Below are 18,624 nucleotides of genomic sequence, written 5' to 3' on the forward strand. Positions count from 1 at the left end.
ATGGTGGCAGCAAGAGACTTTTAAGCCATGTCAGAGCAGCAGGGTTTTGTAAACTACATGGAAGACGAGATAAACTAAAAGACTTTTCAAACAAACGGCAATGCATTATTTTGGAAGAACCATAATTAAATGCATTTCATTTCAACTGAAAAAAAAAAAAAATAATAAAAAGAGTTGAATTTCTTCCTTTTGTTTGTTTCCTTACGACTGTCTCAAGCACAATGTGTTTGGTCAGAGTGTTAAAATGTAACAACATCATTTGAAGATTAATGACTATGCTACACCAGCTCATATGTCAACATTAACTTAATTATTCTCTGCGAATCTATGCAAAAAAAAGAGTGGATGTTCATATTTTTTTTCTTCTTTCTGAAGATGAGATTTACCTTGAAAATTTAGAGAACATTACCAATACATTATCTTGGTAAATAAATAATAATCAAAAATTATTCAAATCTTTCAACCTACCACCAACAACTTCCCACATTCTCTGTTCGTGCTTAAAACTAAAAGAAAATCCCATGAGCAGAGTTTTATTCCTAGAACTGTCTACCTGTGGGATGCAATACTGTGGGTATGCTTCCTGGCTGAGTATTACATGGTCGTCTTTAAATCCAATGTAAATAAATTCCTATTGAGATGCCCTCTTAAATGATCTAGCCCTACCTAAATTTCACTATGACCATCTCACCATCCACCTCACATTTAATCCTTATTCTAGAGCGGCTTCTGGGCATTGATAAGTGATGACCTAACACCCACCCCCCTAAAAAGATGTATTGTCATAACCTTCAAACAACTCATTTACACACTATGCACAATGTTTAAAGAAAGTTACAACATTCTCTTCTACATCTATAAAAGCGAGAATGTGTGTGCGTGAGGACACTTCTCAACCTATATACTCAATAAATTTTTGATCTACAGACTTGAAATTTGGTATATAGAGTGTTCAGACATGTGGAAAACTTTAATTGGTTTTTCATTTGGAAAAAAGGCTGCTAAGGGGTCAAAATTGAAAAATTGATACTTGAGGGTCATCGGATTTTTATCTGTCAACTGTTTCATGAGGTTTGAAAACCCTTTTTAAAGGGCGTGTCAAGTTGGTCTAATGGTTATCGTACTTGACTCCCTGTCTTTAGATTTTGGTTTTGATTTCAGCTAGAGCATCATTTTTTTTTTTTTTTACTTACAAGAAGTGAACTGTTTAGAAAAAATAACATAATACTCGCATGCACATGTCTCAGTTTTTTTTTTGTTTTTTTGTTTTTTACTTAAGTTTTTTGTTAAAGGAATTTAACATCACATTTAATAAATTCTGCATTAATTAAAATATTTATGCATATTTTATGACCGGGCAACGCTAGTATTTATATATTTGTGTGTACAGGATTAACTTTTAAACTAATGAACCATAATTATGAATCTTGGAACACATTGCATAAGGGTGAATAATGTGGGTTATATTCAGTTGAATTTAGCTTTATGCAATGGAGGAATGGGGCAAAAACGGAAAAAAACCTTTCTGTGGAAATTCAGATTTCTGTGAAATTTTAACAATAGGTGTTAACCATCAAAATTGTCAAATTTTAATTTCTTTGGTGTATTTAAAGAGTTTTTAGGGGTCATAATAATAACCTCTGATCATGTAATGAATTTGGGTCAAAATAAAAACAATGACACTAAACGTAAGATTTAGTCACATCATGTCTTGATTTTAATCTTTGTAAGCAAACAAAAGTGGTGCAAGACTGTTCTATTTGGGATAATAATTTTGTTTTAGAACAAGTATTATTCGAGCTATGTACAAAATTTAAAATATACATAAAAAAAAGTCTATAATAATCTTGACCGACCCATTCGGAAATAATGGTAAAAGTGTTCACTAATGGAACACCCAAGACCCAGGTTCAATCCTCAGTTGTGTCATACCAAAGATGAAGAAAAAAATGGTACTTGATGCCCCCTTACGACACACTCAGCATTATAAGATGAGGATCAAGGATAAGTGGAGTCATCTTGGAAAAGGAATGGCACCTTCCCTCTGCACCTCAAAGTAATAGTTACTGAAAAGGGAACCTTTGGGTTGTCCTCGACCACTATTTATAATTATCATGCAAACCATTTCTTTATGTGGCTACAGCTCATAATATAGGTCTTTATAAAATTTTAAACCACTCAGAATCTGCATCAGTGAAAATCTAATTTTTCAACGTATATCTTTAATGCCTGTTCAAAGCTAGTTACGTAAGCACCCCTTATTAACCCAACAAGCAGCAAAATCCAACCCCTTCACTGTAGACATCCCTAGATGCTGGTAAACTAAAAATTTTTTCCCCCAAACCATTAAATTTGGAGATTCCCTCCATATTTCCTACTTCCCTGACTAACATACAAAAAATTTAAATGTAATGTGAACAGACATTCTGTTGTTCAACTCTCTACATAGTGTCCCCGTTGGCATAATCCCACATAGCAACCTCTTACTCTTTGTTTGAGGTGAAGAAGAGAAAATAAATAAAAGCTTAAATAATGCTCATCATGAAGGAGGTTTAGTAATACCCAGTATAGAAACCAGGTTCTAAATTTTAAACAATAAATACTTAACATTTAGATTCAATTCAACATATTTAATAATTATGTGAATAGCAACAACTGGTAATAACAATTTAAAGAAATACAGGTGGAAATTTGGCAATATGAAAATACATTCACTTTTATTGTTATTATATAAAGCTGAAAGAGTATAGTTTTTGAATGTTAGGTGACGATGACCTACTATGCCGATCTAGTTTTATTAGTTGCCTGGCAAGGTCACAGGGGAGACAACCGAAGCAGCAAAACTGAAGCTGCCTACCAGGATACTATATATACAAATGTTGGCAAATTTGGACATATTTTGTTGGTTTGAAAATATAGTTTTTTTTTTTTTATCATCATAAAATTTTAACCGCCTCATGGAACCAAAGATATGAGCATTTTAATATTTTTGGTTACAAGTATATATATATATATATATATATATATATATATATTTGGGGTCTGTTTTTTTTTTTTAGGGGTGGTTGTTTATTGTGGTCTGATAGACCAACACAAAACCTACCTTAAAAAACTTGTTTCTATAGGTTTTTGAGTGTGTTGAAAACGAATATCGCATTAAAAATTTTCTGCAAATAAGTATTTTTCCATGTATTAAGTAAAAATATGTGCGCGCTTGCATATACAAGAATGGCCACCACTTATAACAAAGAATTACATTGCTTAATACCTAGAAATTTAAAAGCAATATCCGTTTTCAGCATACCTGAAAACCTATGGAAAACAAGTTTTTAATGGTAGATTTTGTGTTAGTCTACCAGGCCACAATTACCAAATGAACCCCACCCCTAAAAAAAATAAGACGTCCCTCTCCCCACCAAAAAAGGTGGCTATAATGTAGGTGTTCATTTTACGTTAAATTGATATAGAAAAGTGATCCTCCACTTTTTAAAACTATAATCTTTTCATCTTGGAAACTGCTCGTTTCCTGGGATTTTAAACATTATTTTCATTTTCAGCACCACCGAAAGCCTAAAGTAATCATAATTTTAAAGGATTTTTTGGGGTGGAAAGATACTGTATCTTTACCAATGTTTCAGTCATAGTAATTTATTTCCCTAGTTTTGCATATGAATTACAAAATATCTGATATTTCCCCCCAAACCTCTGGCCTTGATACAGGGGAGACTAAAACTTGCTATGGTTTCAAATCATCTGAATTAACAGCAAATGGAGACTTGATTCCAAATATTTCTCATATGTTATATCTCCCCTCTTTGATTTTTATACAAATTTCACAATGTATAAAGATTATTTGATATTGGAGATTTTTTTTTTTTTTTACGCAGTGATCACCACTTATCAAGGCCCGGAAGCCACTCAGGGATTAGGGTTGATATTCATAATCGTACTCTATTTCCAAAAGAGGAGATATAACATACAATAAATATTTGGAATTAAGTCTCCCCTTTCTGTTATTTCAGATCATTTGAAACCATAGCAGCAAGTTTTAGTCTCCCCCCCCCCCCATGAAGGCCTGAGGTTTTGGGGAAATATATGTATATTATTCAAAAATTTTTATACGTTTTTTTTTATACATTTGTTATATATTTTTAACTAGCATTTCAGCCAGGCGTTGCCCGGATGTTTGGAGGTGCATGTTGAGCAAAAAAAAACAAAAAAAAAACGATCAATTTTTAAAACTTTGACCCCTATTATGACCACTTAACATTTATTGTTTTGAGCTCAAATTAAGTTATTAAGTTAGATCCATGTCCAAAGAATCTATATCTAAAATTTCAAGTGTGTAGACCCAAAATTGACGGAGAAGTTTGGTAGAGTTCTCAAAGGTCAAATCGTTGAACTTTGACCCCTTAACAGACAAATTTCTGTCCGAAAACGGATTACAAAGATTTTCCCTAATCTCAGTACCCTGTATATTAAATTTTGAGTGTGTAAGACAGAAAATTGACAGAGTTATTGCATAGGAAAATGTACACACAGACATGTTCACTTTTATAGGTATATAGATATACTAGCATTTCAGCCTGGTGTTGTCCGGGTGTTTGGAGGTGTACGTTGAGAAAAAAAAAAAAAAAAGTGGTCAATTTTTTAAACTTTGACCCCTATTATGACCCTTTAACATTTATTGTTTTGGACTCAAATCAAGTTATTAAGTTAGGTCCATGTCCAAGGAGCCGAATCTCTGGCCGAAAACAGATTACAAAGATTTTCCCAAATCTCAGTACCCTGTATATCAAATTTCGAGTCTGTAGACTGAGAATTGACAGAGTTATTGTGTAGGGAAATTTACACAGACACACAGGCAGACAGACAGACACTTTCGCTTTTATATATATATACTAGCATTTCAGCCCGACGTTGCCCGGGTGTTTGGAGGTGTATGTTGAGCAAAAAAAAAAAAGAAAAAAAAAAAAAAGCGATCAATTTTTTAAACTTTGACCCCTATTATAAGTAAGAATGTAAATATATAAAAATAATACAAATAACAAAGAAGGGGCGGATGATAAGTAGTAAATGGATTCAATTAAAAACTATATAAAACAGTAGTTTGTAAATAACAGGCACATTAATTTTTGGAGACAGGGACGGATGACACAGGTAAGAAATACTTTTTAAATGTCAGAGGTGTGCGCTTAGTTATAGAGGCATTGATATAATTGGAATAAAATAAAATATATATCAGGTGCGCTTGAAAGCCAAATTACAACACAATATTGCAAAAATGAACAAATATTTCACTTATAATTTAAATATATTTCGGAATCAAACTTCATCCTCAGTAATTTGTAGCTCTTTTTTCTTTCTTTTCGTTCCGACATCTCAAAATACAACCGCTGAGAGACAATGTGCAGATCTTTACTAACAAACCTTTCTTTCTCCAACTTACAACATGGCAAAAAAAAAAAAAAATGTAGAAAATACTGAGGATGAAGTTTGACCCCGAAATATATTTAAATTATAAAATTCAAACAAGTAAAATATTTGTTTATTTTTGTAATATTGCGTTGTGATTTGGCTTTCAAGCGCACCTGATGCATATTTTATTTTAATTTTTAAATTATATGAATTGGTTAGCCTAATTTATCTGGGGGGGGGGAAATAGATCTAGTACCAAAATTATTTTTGCTCATTTGTTTTAAGAGAGGTGGTGTTTGATCAGCAACTACTGGGGAGCCATGATTTAATATACTATTTTGTTTTTAAATCCCCAAAACAGTGTTTCATGGTAAACAACTAATGATCTCATGAAGAACATTCATACTATTGTTTATTTATGTAAGTAAAACAATTCACTAATGCAGGAAATTAACTGACTTATTCACAAAATAATTTTCCAACAAAGATTCTTTTCTTAATAGTTTTAGATGAGGATGGATTATTTGGATTCTTCAGACTATTGTTCTCATCTTGAGTGTTATTTGCACAACGTTTCCGTTGATGTAACTACTAACCTTCTCCAAGTGTATCTTGCATGGAATCTGAACCTTTGACCTCCAGAAAACTAACATTTATAATCAAATTTTACAAAGTACTCTATCCACTGCACACTCTTCTAGAGGTCAAATGGTTCAATCTTCAGAAAATATCCAAATATGAATATATATATATATATATATATATATATATATATATATATAATAAATGACAAAAAGTTATATTCCAAATTTCATGATGTTGACCATCTCATAATTTATTCCTTTAAATCAGTTGACTTATACAATATAATATATATTATAAATTCAATATGGCGTAATGGAAAAATAAAAAGGTATTTGCAGCTTCTTTTCCAATTTTCGGATTTTTACCATGTCAAATCACATTTCAATTCCTTTTGATGGATTGATTGTTGCTATTTCTTCTGATGAGTTAAGGGCATAATAGATTCACTGATTGATATAATAAGTGATTGATTTTGCGCTATGAAACAGATACTGTCAAGAATTGTATAAGTCAATTGATTTAAAGGAATAAATTATAAGATGGTCAACATCATGAATTTTGGAATATAACTTTTTGTCATTTATTCTATATATTGTTCTGTATTCACATTGAGCTTCTTATATAAGGATTGATATATAATAAGAAAATATATTTCTACAGAAATAAAAATGATAAATTAATATATATATATATATATATATATATATATATATAAGAACAAACAATTAATAAAACATGTTAAAAAACACTTTAACAAGAGTCAAAAACATGTTTAATTTTCAAAAAGTGGATTGTCCTTAATACGCAGAGTTTCAAAAGAAATGTTTTCCTTCACATCAGAGGGTGGGAATTAGCAAAATGCGGAATTGGATTTTGCTTGCAAAGTATTTAATGAAACTGCAAATAAGCCATAGATCTTACTTACTAAAAGTTAAAAAAATAGTGAGGCAGAGGGAATGGGAAAAAAAAAATGATTTCACATGAATGGATGCTCGAGTAAAGAATGTGTGTGTGTTTTATTTAATTTCAAGTCAACAATTTATGGCAATAACAATGCTACTGTTTTAGTCAAGTGACCTCAACAGGTAACCTAAACTCCTGCTTTACATTGGAACATAATCCTTCAATGAAGACAGAAAAAAAAGTAAAGTTTTTAAATTTCAGTTAAGGAGGTGGGTCATATGCTAACAACCCATATAACCAGAAAATTGAAGAAAGAAAAACAAGTGAATATAGACAGAGGTAGGGGTGGTAGAAAAAGAAGGAAAGAAATAGATAATGATAGCCATTTAGGTTACAGCTTTCACTAGATAATTTTCACTATAAAAACTTAATTTTAACTGTCTGAAATTTAATGCTAAGATCCAAATAAAAGATACAAGCTGTGCATGCGTGGTCCCCCTCTGGTGCTGCATGTGAGCTGAAACCACAAAAAATAGTGAAGAAATGATGAATGTGAGAAATGTGAAGGGCCAACGCTGCCTTCACATTTTCACCAAGTTTCAGAAAAATCTAATTGATGGGGGCAAAATTTATGGGGTAAAAAGTGTCATTTTTTGCAATTTGAGGGCATTTGTGACACTTTTGAGCTCCTGGGAACACCGAATCCCAGTGAAAAATGGACAAACGGTGCAGTTTCACACCTTAAGACATGTATATTTGAATTCAGTACCATGGAAAACCACTATATAGACATACATATCAAGTTTTTGAGTAATATGAAAAAAGAGCTCAAAAAAGACATGTTTTGTTTAGCCCTAAAAGTCTCAGAGGGATGCAAACCAGAATTCTGCCAGGGTCACCCATACTGAATTTATATTAAGAACAATAGCCTCCACATTTTTGGACAAGTTTCAGGAAAATTTAATGGATGGATTAAATGCTATGGGGCAAAAAGTATCATTTTTGGTCATTTTTTACCTCTTTTGAACCCCTGGGGATGCCGAATCCTAGTGTAAATGGATAACAGTGCAGTCTCAGGGCTTAACACATGTATATTTAAGTTTACCACCGTGAAAAACCACTATATAGTCAGACATATCAAGTTTTTGTTAAGAAATATGAAAAAAGAGCCACAAAAAGGGTCATTTTTGGCACTGAAAGTCCCCAGAGACGCGAACCAGAATTTTGCAAGGGTCACTCATACTGGATTTATATTAAGAATAATAGGTTCCACATTTTGGCCAAGTTTCAGAAAAATCTAATAGATGGATCAAAAGTTATGGAGAAAAAGTGTCATTTTTGACCTCTTGAGCCCCTGTGGATGCAACGGGAATTTTCACAAAAAAACTTTTTTTTTACTGTGCACATCTATTTAATGAAATACAATTTGTGGCAAAATTTCAGGAAAAACTAATGGCAATCGTCCGGACGCATGAAAGCCACTGAAAATATAGGTCGCTCTCCGATAAACCGGGAGACCAAAAAGCTATTGTAATTTTTAATATTTAATTCAATTTTATTTTATAAATTTAATCAAATAAAAATGAAAAGACTTAAAAATTAAGGTTAAATAAAAATGTTTATGGATAAATTAAAGATTGAATCATTAAAACTTAAGTTTTAAAATTTTAAAAATCTAAATAGATATAAAAAAAAAAATAAGAAATAAAAATAAAGATAAAAATAGATACATCACTAAGGTTATTTTAAGAAAGTTTAAAAATAACACTAAGGTGTTTTAGTACAAGAACAATCATATAAAACTAATAAAATTTATGTTATATTATCATATCTGTATATTAATAAAAGTGAGAATGTGCATGTCTGTATGTGAGGACACTTCTCAACCTATATACTCAATGAATTTTTGATCTACAGACTTAAAATTTGGTATATATGCCATTCAGACATGTGGAAAAAATTTTTTAATCAGTTTTCGTCCAGATAAAAGGGGCTGCTAAGGTTCAAAATAGAAAAATTGGTACTTGCAGGTCATTGAATTTTTATCTGTTTATCAACTGTTTCACCACTATGCACACACAAATCGTTCACATTATGTTAAGAATAAGTAGGTTTAAAAACACTTTTTAAAGACAGTGTCAAGCTAGCCTAATGGTTAACGTACTTGACTCAATGTCTTTAGATTTTGGTTTCAATCTCAGCTAGACTATTTTTTTTTACAAGAAATGAAACATAAAACTCACATACATATGTCTCATTTTCTTTCCCTTTTTTATTTCAATTTTTTAAAGGAATTTAACATGATGTTTAATACTAAGTAATCCAGCGTACATCTAGTATATCTATAAAAGTAAAAGTGTACACCCATGCATTAATATGGATATATGCATTTGGAAAAAAAAATACTAGTATTATAAACATTTCAGTTGCTTATAGTTATTTTTTATTTATTTATTTTTTTTTACACTGTGGTCACCACTTATCAAGGTCTGGAAGCCACTCAGGGATAAGGGTTATTGCAAGTAATGTACGTTAGTGTGGAGATTTGATGAAGTGTTTACTTAAGGGGGAGGTTCATTAGGAATTTGTTAACGTTCGACTTGAAGACATCCAAGTTGTAGCAGGCAGACTGAACAGAGTTCCACAGTTGTGCAGTTCTAAGAAAGAAGCTTTGTTCATGGAATCCACGTTTTGATTTAGGCACAGATAAAAAGTGGGGAAAATTTTTCACAGTGGATTCAGTTAGACGGGTGTTTTTCGTGAAAGATTGGCAAGGGGGGGAGGACCAGAGATTGGAGTTCAGACGAGCACCTGCCATGGAAATAACGATAAAACAAGGATAGGCTCGCAACGTCTCTTCTGTGGGAGAGAGGTTGCAGGGTAGAGAAAAGGGGATCCCCCACTAAACCACAAAGTCTATTTTGTACTCTGTCAAGGCAGGATAGGCTGTTTTTAGAAGCTCCTGCCCAGATATGGCAGCAGTATTCCATCCTTGGACGTACTTGGCTTTTATATAGATAGAGAATTGCATCAGTAGTGAGATATCTTCTGGAGCGGTAGAAGGAGCCAATCATCTTTCCAGCGACCTTGGCAACAGACTTGATGTACGTGTTCCATTTCAGATCAGGAGTAAAGGACAAACCCAGAAGCTTGTCAAAACACGGGGCTTCTCCCAGACGAGAGCCATCCATTTCAACTGATGCCAGATGGGGATCAGAGCGTTGATGATGTAAAGATAGGAGTTTGGTTTTAGATGCATTAAAGGTAACCAGCCACGACTTCCCCCACTGAATCACGCGCTCGAGATCAGAGGAGAGAGAATCAGAGAGAACTTTTTCATTTAAGATGTAAGCTTAAATTTAAGGGATAGGGAGAGTGATAGGAAAGCAGTAGCGATCATAGCATAAAGGTAAAAATTAAGATAAAAGAATAAAGATAAGATCATAGCATAAAGATAAAAAATAAAGGTAAGAAATGATAAAAATAAAGTAATAATAGTTTTCTCAGAAAAAAACAAAGTAACGTATACATATAAGTAAAAATATATCACATAAGTTATTGAAGTTGAAATAATAAACAGGTGGTATAACAGTATGAGTAAGACAATTTAATAAAAGCATAAGCATAGTAAAAATGATTAAGTTACAAAGGACGTACAAGATAAAGTCATATAAAAATTATACATTAGACTGGTAAACAATTATGTTATCATTCTTAAGAAGGGGGTAGAAAAGTGGAAATCTAATTAAAAATAAAATATAAATTATAATAATCGAAAATATATACAGTTAATAGTTTTTAAAAAAATCATTAATAAAAGAGTAGAATTGACTTAAGCATTTAAGTTAATACTGAATTTATAAATTGCTAAGATGTGATTTATAATTCCTACAATTAATAGATGTTTCATGCTTTTTAGTTAGGAGCTTATCCCTAGCCTGAAATCTAATAATTTATAATTTTTCATTAAGACACAAATAGCAGGGTGAATTTAAAGATAGACAAGTGCTAGTTTTCTACACAATCATTACACAATTGGGAGTAAGTAAATGCATATTAAAATTTTTGTGCTATTTTGTTTATTTTATTTTTACAAGCAGTTTTTAATATTGAAGTGAAATTGGATAAGTACCAAAAATAATAAATAATTAAGGCAGTTTATTTAGTATTTATTTGTAATTTTTTAAATATATTTTTTGTAGTTACTTTTCTTAGATGAAAGATATATCAACCATGACATGATCATTACTAGTAGTACTCATTATCATCGGCCCTGCCATTTAACAGTGCTGGCGACCACTGCTCTCCAATACAGATGGCAATCCATAGTCCAAAACAGCTAAATTTTTGACAATAATCCTGTCCAATTGATCAAGTAATAGTAGTAATAAATATGATTAACAGAAGTAATAATTTAGTTACCATTCAGACAGACAGATACCAATTCTCCATTTGTAATAGAATGCCACTTGCAAAATTAATAGGAGTGATAGTATTTGGGTTTTAAAAAAAAAACCATCATTTGTATTACATGTGTTAAAAAAAAAAATAGAACAATGTAGCATCTTACAGAAATTACAGGTGAAGGAAATCAAAGATGAAGAAGATAAATATTTCATTTTTATTAAAACCCTGCAACCTACCCCCAACTTTCTAGGTGGGGATTCGATAGTGGTAGGTGTATTGGGTGCTTGTGTAGATTGGTAATCCTTTAAACTGACACATTTCAGGTGAAAACATTACATACATGTCATGGCAAAATTAGTATAAATTCCAAAAATTATGGAAAATGATCTAAAAAAAAAAAAAGTTGCATTTTTAATTAAAAAAAAAATCATCCACAATTATGTTCTGATATTTTTGTGTTTAAAAATGGTGGACAATTGACTTAAGGCAGTTTCAGTCAAGGGAGATAAGTCAGTTTGTCATATTGAATTGGTTGCACAACTCTTCCATATTAAAAAATACAATAAAACTTGATAATTTAATAAATTTTACTTGTAATTATTTTTCTACTGCATCTTTTTTTTGTAATTTTTAGAATTTATACAAGTACGTGTAATAATCTTTTTATCTGAAGTGTGTTGAAATTTACACAAACACCAGTGTATTGTTCTAGAAAGACTGACCTCATCTTTAAGAAGGTTTACTTACCTGCAACTGTAGATATCATTAATTTGCATATGTTTGTTGAAGGCTATGGCTTCGAGGCCATCAGTCAAGGGTCCATCTAAAACACGCAACCCTGGATATTTTGAAATAAAAATACAAAAAGACGGATTTGAAAATATAGCGATAAATATTATTGGGTACAAAGGTTTAAAATGGATAATAAAAACTGATTTGTATCTCAAAGTTTTTTTTTTTCAAATAAAATTCATCAGAAGAAGAATATCATAATTTAAGTTAAATTGAACAATATTATATATATACTAATGTTTAGGCAATTCCGATATTTTTCCTCGATTCCGATACAATTACCAATTCTGATTCTTTATAAACCTCTAAATATTAAACAAAAAGTTACTATTTTTTGCAGATTATGGTAAAAACACATGTTAACTGTGCAGATATTTTATCAAACGTAAAAATACACCATCTATCAATTTTAGTTTTACTGGAAGTTTAAAACCAAGAAATATTTATTATTTTATCATTACTATCAGGAGTGGAAGATTTTGTTTAAAACAAAGTCAAATAAAAAGGACAATTGAAAGAATCGTTTTTTAGCATTGGAAAATAGGCACAAATTTTTCTGATTCCGATACTCTCAAAAAGTTTCAATTTTTTTTAATTCTGATTAATCGTTCCAACACTAATATATACTAGCTGTCCTGACACAGCATTGCCCAGAAGTATTTATAATTTAATTTTTAAAACGTTTTATATACAATTAAACCATTCAACATTCAGAATTTAATAAATTGCATCAAAGTTCTACAATTTATTAGAAGACGAATATTAGAACTTGTATTAAAAGATGTAACAAAAATTATTAACATTTATTGAAAAGAAAATATTATAGTTATAAAGCCTCTTTAAGAAATTCAAGTTGAGCCCTATTTAGTAAATTGAGAAAAATTCCAACTTCCTGTTGTAGAATACTCTCATCACCACTGATTATGACAGCCTAATTACATGGCTTCAAATTTACTTCCATTCAAATGTTTTGAGTATTTTAAAGCATTTTTTTTTTTCACTTACATAATATAAATATAACACAGCATTCATCCTAATTGGGTTTAACCAGCTTCCTCCAAAGAAGGAAGTCTTAAAGGAATATTAAATTCACAAGCAGTCCCCAGTCACATGTATATCTTGGTCAGAGATGAGGATGTTAGGATTTTGCAAGTCTTGCAGGGATGTATAGAGATTCTCCTGCATACAGTGCCTGGTATTCCCAAATAAATCACTCATCTAGTATTGACCAGGCTCAACATTGCTTTACTTCAGTGATCTAACTAGAACCAATGTATTCATGTGAAATAGAGCAATAGCAACCATCAATATATTGTAAAAATCTTAACTTTAATCATGTTCCATTTTTGACGTTAAAAGGCAGAATTTGCTAGTCTCATTATACTATTTATGTCAGACTAGGGGGGGGTACCCGGCGTTGCCCGGGTGTTTGGAGGTAAATAAAAACTCTGGGGATAAAATTAAAAAAAAAAAAAGTTTTGGTAGGTGAGTATGAGGCTCAAACCCGAACCCTTGAGGCAAAGTTGGAAATTAAAGTGTGAAAAAAACAAAAAAACATGCGGTGTTAACCATTGGGCCATCACGTCATACTAACGGAAACACTTTGAATTTATTTAATTACTTAGAATTTGCAGGTGCACGTTTTAATAACTTACTGAGGTCAACTTTGATTGTGGGGTTTTTATTTTTATTTTCCCAAGATGTTGTCCAAATTGAATAACAATTGTCTGATATAAGAAAAATATTTCCACATTGATCAAACCTGACTGCTTTCGGACATTTCCGGTGATGGCAACCGGAAAAATACTGCCAGAATTAGTGTCACTTTTATTATAGAGAAAAGGCCTAATCCACATGTGGTGAGCGGAAACTGTTGAACATTTATCTTCTTGAAGTCGAGCAAATTAAATAGGCGAGCTCCGTTGTTAACTCGTAGATATTATGATTTATATGTGATATAAAAAGTTTTAAGAAGTTGTGAGCCGACCGAGCGCTTCTCTGAAAAAAGCCTTTCTTGGACATACACAAAAAGCCAACATACATACACACATTTTTGCTTTTATATATATAGATGGAGATTCTGAAACCACTGGGCCTGAAAAGACAAGATCCATAATTAATTAAAAGGACAGATTCTTACCCGACACCTTGGCCCCATATGCCACACCAACAGCACACACAGAATTCGGAACGGCAGCAATTTCTCCAGCACATCGGGTTCCATGATGATTAGTGTCTGCAATTATCAGAAATAAATGCCATTTCGTCTTAGAAAAAAAAAAATCTTTTAGCTCTAACTTTAATATTTTTAAAGAAACTAAAGGTTATTGTCCAGAATTCACTCATATTCAAAAAATAATTTTCTAAAAAATATGTATTATGTATAGATACCAGTGACAGAACAAAACTATCATATTCCAAAAATCACGTAACATGATGAAGTAGTTTTATTTTTATAAAGAAAATCAAATTTCCTGACTAAGAGAGGAGCGATTGTCTGGCATCACAATCTTGAAACTAATCTCAAGAAACAATGATTCAAATTCACAAAATTTTTGTCGTAATGCTTACAAATTAATTGCTGCTTAAAAATGATTTTCCTTATAAAAATAAAACTACTTAATCTATTTATATGATTTTTGGAATATGATATTTTTGTTTTGTTACATATACATACATCAGACAGATTTTTCTTTATTTTTGTTTTCTAATATAGTGGGAATCCTGGACACAAACCAAATTAAACCATGAAAATAATAAAGCTGATCCCTCAATGTATAAAATATAAAAAAAGAAAAAATGTTTGTTCTCTATGAATACATGCCTACATCGAATAAACGTTTTAAAATAAGTTTATATAAATTTTCTAGAGAAATCTTAATTTTTTGTACGAGCACAGCTTTTGAACCAGACAAAACTAATGTTTAATTTGGCCTTTTCCGACTGTTTATGCAGTCAGCTAAAAGATGCTGAAGGGATTATCCAATCAGAAAGAGAGAAAAGCAGACAAGTTAAATTGTATATTGATGGAATCGTAAATTGGAAAGAATTTCCAACAGAGAACAAAAAAAAAGTGATAAACAAAAAGCATCTTTTTTTGTAAAGGGAGTCACCACTTGTCAGGGCCTAAAAGCCACCCGAGAATAAGGTTTAATGAATGTAAGGTGGTAGTGTAATAATTGTTAATGGTATAAGTTGGGTAGAATTTAATTATTAAAGGGGACAGTTTAACAAGAACTTATTTACATTGGACTTGAAGACTAGAATATTGTAGTCAGCCAGGAAGCAGGCTAGTAGAACAGTGTTCCACAGGTGGGCAGTTCTAAGAAAGAAGTTTTGTTCATGGAATCTGCATTTAGATTTAGGCACAGATAGAGAGCAAGTAAAATTGTTGATAGTGATTGTAGTTAGCCAAGTGTTTTGTGAAAGTTTGACAAAGAGAGAACCATAGATTGGAGTTCAGATAAGATAATAGAGCAGAGACAGGTTCACAACGTTTCTTCTGTGGGGAAAGAGATTGCAGGGAAGAGAAAAAGGAATCACCTGCTAGGTTTTCAAAGCAGGTTTTTAAGTCTATCAAGGCAGGATAGGACACGCCAAGCAACTTCTGCTCAAATGTGGCAACAGTACTCCATTTTAGGATATACTTTGCTCTTATACTGATAGAGGATTGAATCGGAGGCAAGATACCTACTGGAGCAGTAGAACGATCCAACCATTTTTCCAGTAATAATCAATGAATAACTGTTACCAAAGGCAATAAAAGTATGTTAGGACTAGGTTAGGGTTAAAAAAAAAAACAGTTCATGTTTTATTTTTAGTTTAAAAGCTAGACCAATACTAAAAAAAATTTAAAAATTAATTTTTTATGAAAAAAAAAAAATATAAATGTTTAACTTTCTCGTAAAAAAAAATTATAAAAGTTGTTTTCTTCATTTTTTTTTTTTGTCAAAAAATAATTTTTCATAAGAGAAATATACTTAGCTTTAAATGTTACATTATTAGTTTTTTTTCTGTTCAAACACGTCATTTTCATTTGAATTTTTGCAGCCATTTATGTAAATCTGTATCAGCAAAAGTTGATTTTTGTCTGGCTCAAAAGCTGTACTAGTACCAAAATTTTACATTAAAAATAAGTTCCCCCTATTCCTTTGACCTTAATAGCTTTGTTAACAAAAGGTATATACTTAAAACTGTTCAATCAGTTCTTTGCAAATATTAGTCTGTTCTTCAAAACAAAAATTTAATTTTCATTCGATTTCATTGAATTTCATATTTAATCCAATCAACAAGTTTATTTTGATTACTAATATAAATGAAAGGAGTTAACCATAAGTAAATTGTATAAAGATATATATGGTTTGATTAATGTTTAGTGACATTTTACATCCATATCTTCGGTTCTTGTCTAAAATTCCTTCTATATTTAAAAACAAAATTTAAAAATCTCTGTATGATGTATGTACCCATAAGAAAAAAATATATCACATTCTAAAAATCATGTAAACTGATTAAGCAGTTTAATTTTTATATAAGTCAAACTTTATGAGTAAGAGAGGAAGGACTTTCTTGCGTCCGCATCTTGAAAATAAGCTAAAGAAACAAGGGCGATACGTCAACAATAATTCAAACTAATGAGACTTTTGTTGCAATGTCTACAAATTCCCACTAACAGCTTAAAAATGATTTTCTTTATAAAATAAAACTACTTGATCAATTTATGATTTTTGGAATATGGTATTTTTGTTTTGTCACAGGTACCTACATCATACAAATTTTTCTTTAAATGTAGGGAGAATTTTAGACAAAATCCATATTCTCCACATAAGGTAAAGCTAGTCCCTCCCTTGATTATTTGGACTACTGTTCTCATCTTGAGTATAATTTTCACAACGTTTCGGCCGATGTAACCTCCGACCTTCTTCAGGTGTATCTTATCGAACTCAGGAATTTTTGTGTCCAACTCGAAAATCTGCATGAAACTTTGTAATGAAACCCTTTCTTTAATCCACAATGGTAGCATGCTTCGTTTCATCGACCATCTGCAAGAACCCGTGTCATAACTGAAAATCTATATGGTAAAATTCAGTTGTAATTCACACTCAGTTGAAGGTTCAAACCTGAGTGCAAGAATCCATAGCATAATGGATAAAATACTTGATAAAATTCAGTTGTAATTCACACTCTCTGGAGCTTCTGGAAAGTTCAATCCTCAATGCGGGCAACACTGAAAATACAATTGCAAATTATTTGAGATGTCTACTTGGTCATGGCTGCTGGAATGAGATCATGCTACCCCCACGGATTAAATAAAAGGTTCCGTTCAAAATTTTGTGAAGATTCCCAAGTCTGAAAGAAAGATTCCTGAGTTTGAAAAGATGCATGTGAAGAAGGTTGGAGGTTAAATCGGTCAAAACGTTGTGAAAATAACAAATGAAAACAATAGTCCAGAGAATTCAAATAATACAAGAAAATGATCATTTTTTTTTTCTTCTTTTAAGGAAAATGCAACATCATTTTTAGATTTATTTATAACCCAAATAATGTTTTATTTGCACGGGAGTTATATTATAAATATTGTACTAAAGTTATATTATAAATATTGTACTAAAGTTATATTATAAATATTGTACTAAAGTTATATTATAAATATTGTACTAAAGTTATATTATAAATATTGTACTAAAGTTATATTATAAATATTGTACTAAAGTTATATTATAAATATTGTACTAAAGTTATATTATAAATATTGTACTAAAGTTATATTATAAATATTGTACTAAAGTTATATTATAAATATTGTACTAAAGTTATATTATAAATATTGTACTAAAGTTATATTATAAATATTGTACTAAAGTTATATTATAAATATTGTACTAAAGTTATATTATAAATATTGTACTAAAGTTATATTATAAATATTGTACTAAAGTTATATTATAAATATTGTACTAAAGTTATATTATAAATATTGTACTAAAGTTATATTATAAATATTGTACTAAAGTTATATTATAAATATTGTACTAAAGTTATATTATAAATATTGTACTAAAGTTATATTATAAATATTGTACTAAAGTTATATTATAAATATTGTACTAAAGTTATATTATAAATATTGTACTAAAGTTATATTATAAATATTGTACTAAAGCTGAGTCAACGGTTGTTTCTCTAAGACTTACTTACATATTTTAATCACACAAAATATATGCTAAAATATTCCACAGGTTCAGGATTGTGTTTAAAAAAAAAACTTCCATTTTAATTCATCTAATTAGCCATAATTTGCAATTAGCTGAGAAAGTGATGCATCTCTTGCTAGGTTTCTCTCAATCACAATCACCCTTTCTCAATTTTGTTTTAGTGCTTGTCCAGAATTCTCCCTATATAAAAAAATTAAAAAAAAAAGAAAAAGAAAAGAAAGTCTGTATCATGTATATACCCAAAAATTACGTAAATTGATCAAGTAGTTCTATTTTTAAATAATAAAAAATCAAATTTTATGGC

The 18,624-nt window shown here is 30.7% G+C and overlaps 1 protein-coding gene across 2 annotated transcripts in view; it reads right to left on the reverse strand.

The window, feature by feature from the left end:
- LOC145248829 (proprotein convertase subtilisin/kexin type 7-like) overlaps positions 1-18,624 on the reverse strand; it is a 159,518-nt gene that overhangs the window by 33,993 nt on the left and 106,901 nt on the right. For both annotated transcript variants that reach the window (XM_080110524.1, XM_080110525.1), the window contains 2 exons: positions 14,246-14,341; positions 12,061-12,151 (listed from right to left, as the gene is read on the reverse strand). In XM_080110524.1, the coding sequence (XP_079966650.1) occupies positions 12,061-12,151; positions 14,246-14,341 (187 nt within the window). The remainder of the gene's footprint in view (positions 1-12,060; positions 12,152-14,245; positions 14,342-18,624) is intronic.

This window comes from Euprymna scolopes, chromosome 27 (genome assembly GCF_053919585.1).
Source record: "Euprymna scolopes isolate OS-2025 chromosome 27, ASM5391958v1, whole genome shotgun sequence".
NCBI classification, from domain to species: domain Eukaryota; kingdom Metazoa; phylum Mollusca; class Cephalopoda; order Sepiida; family Sepiolidae; genus Euprymna; species Euprymna scolopes.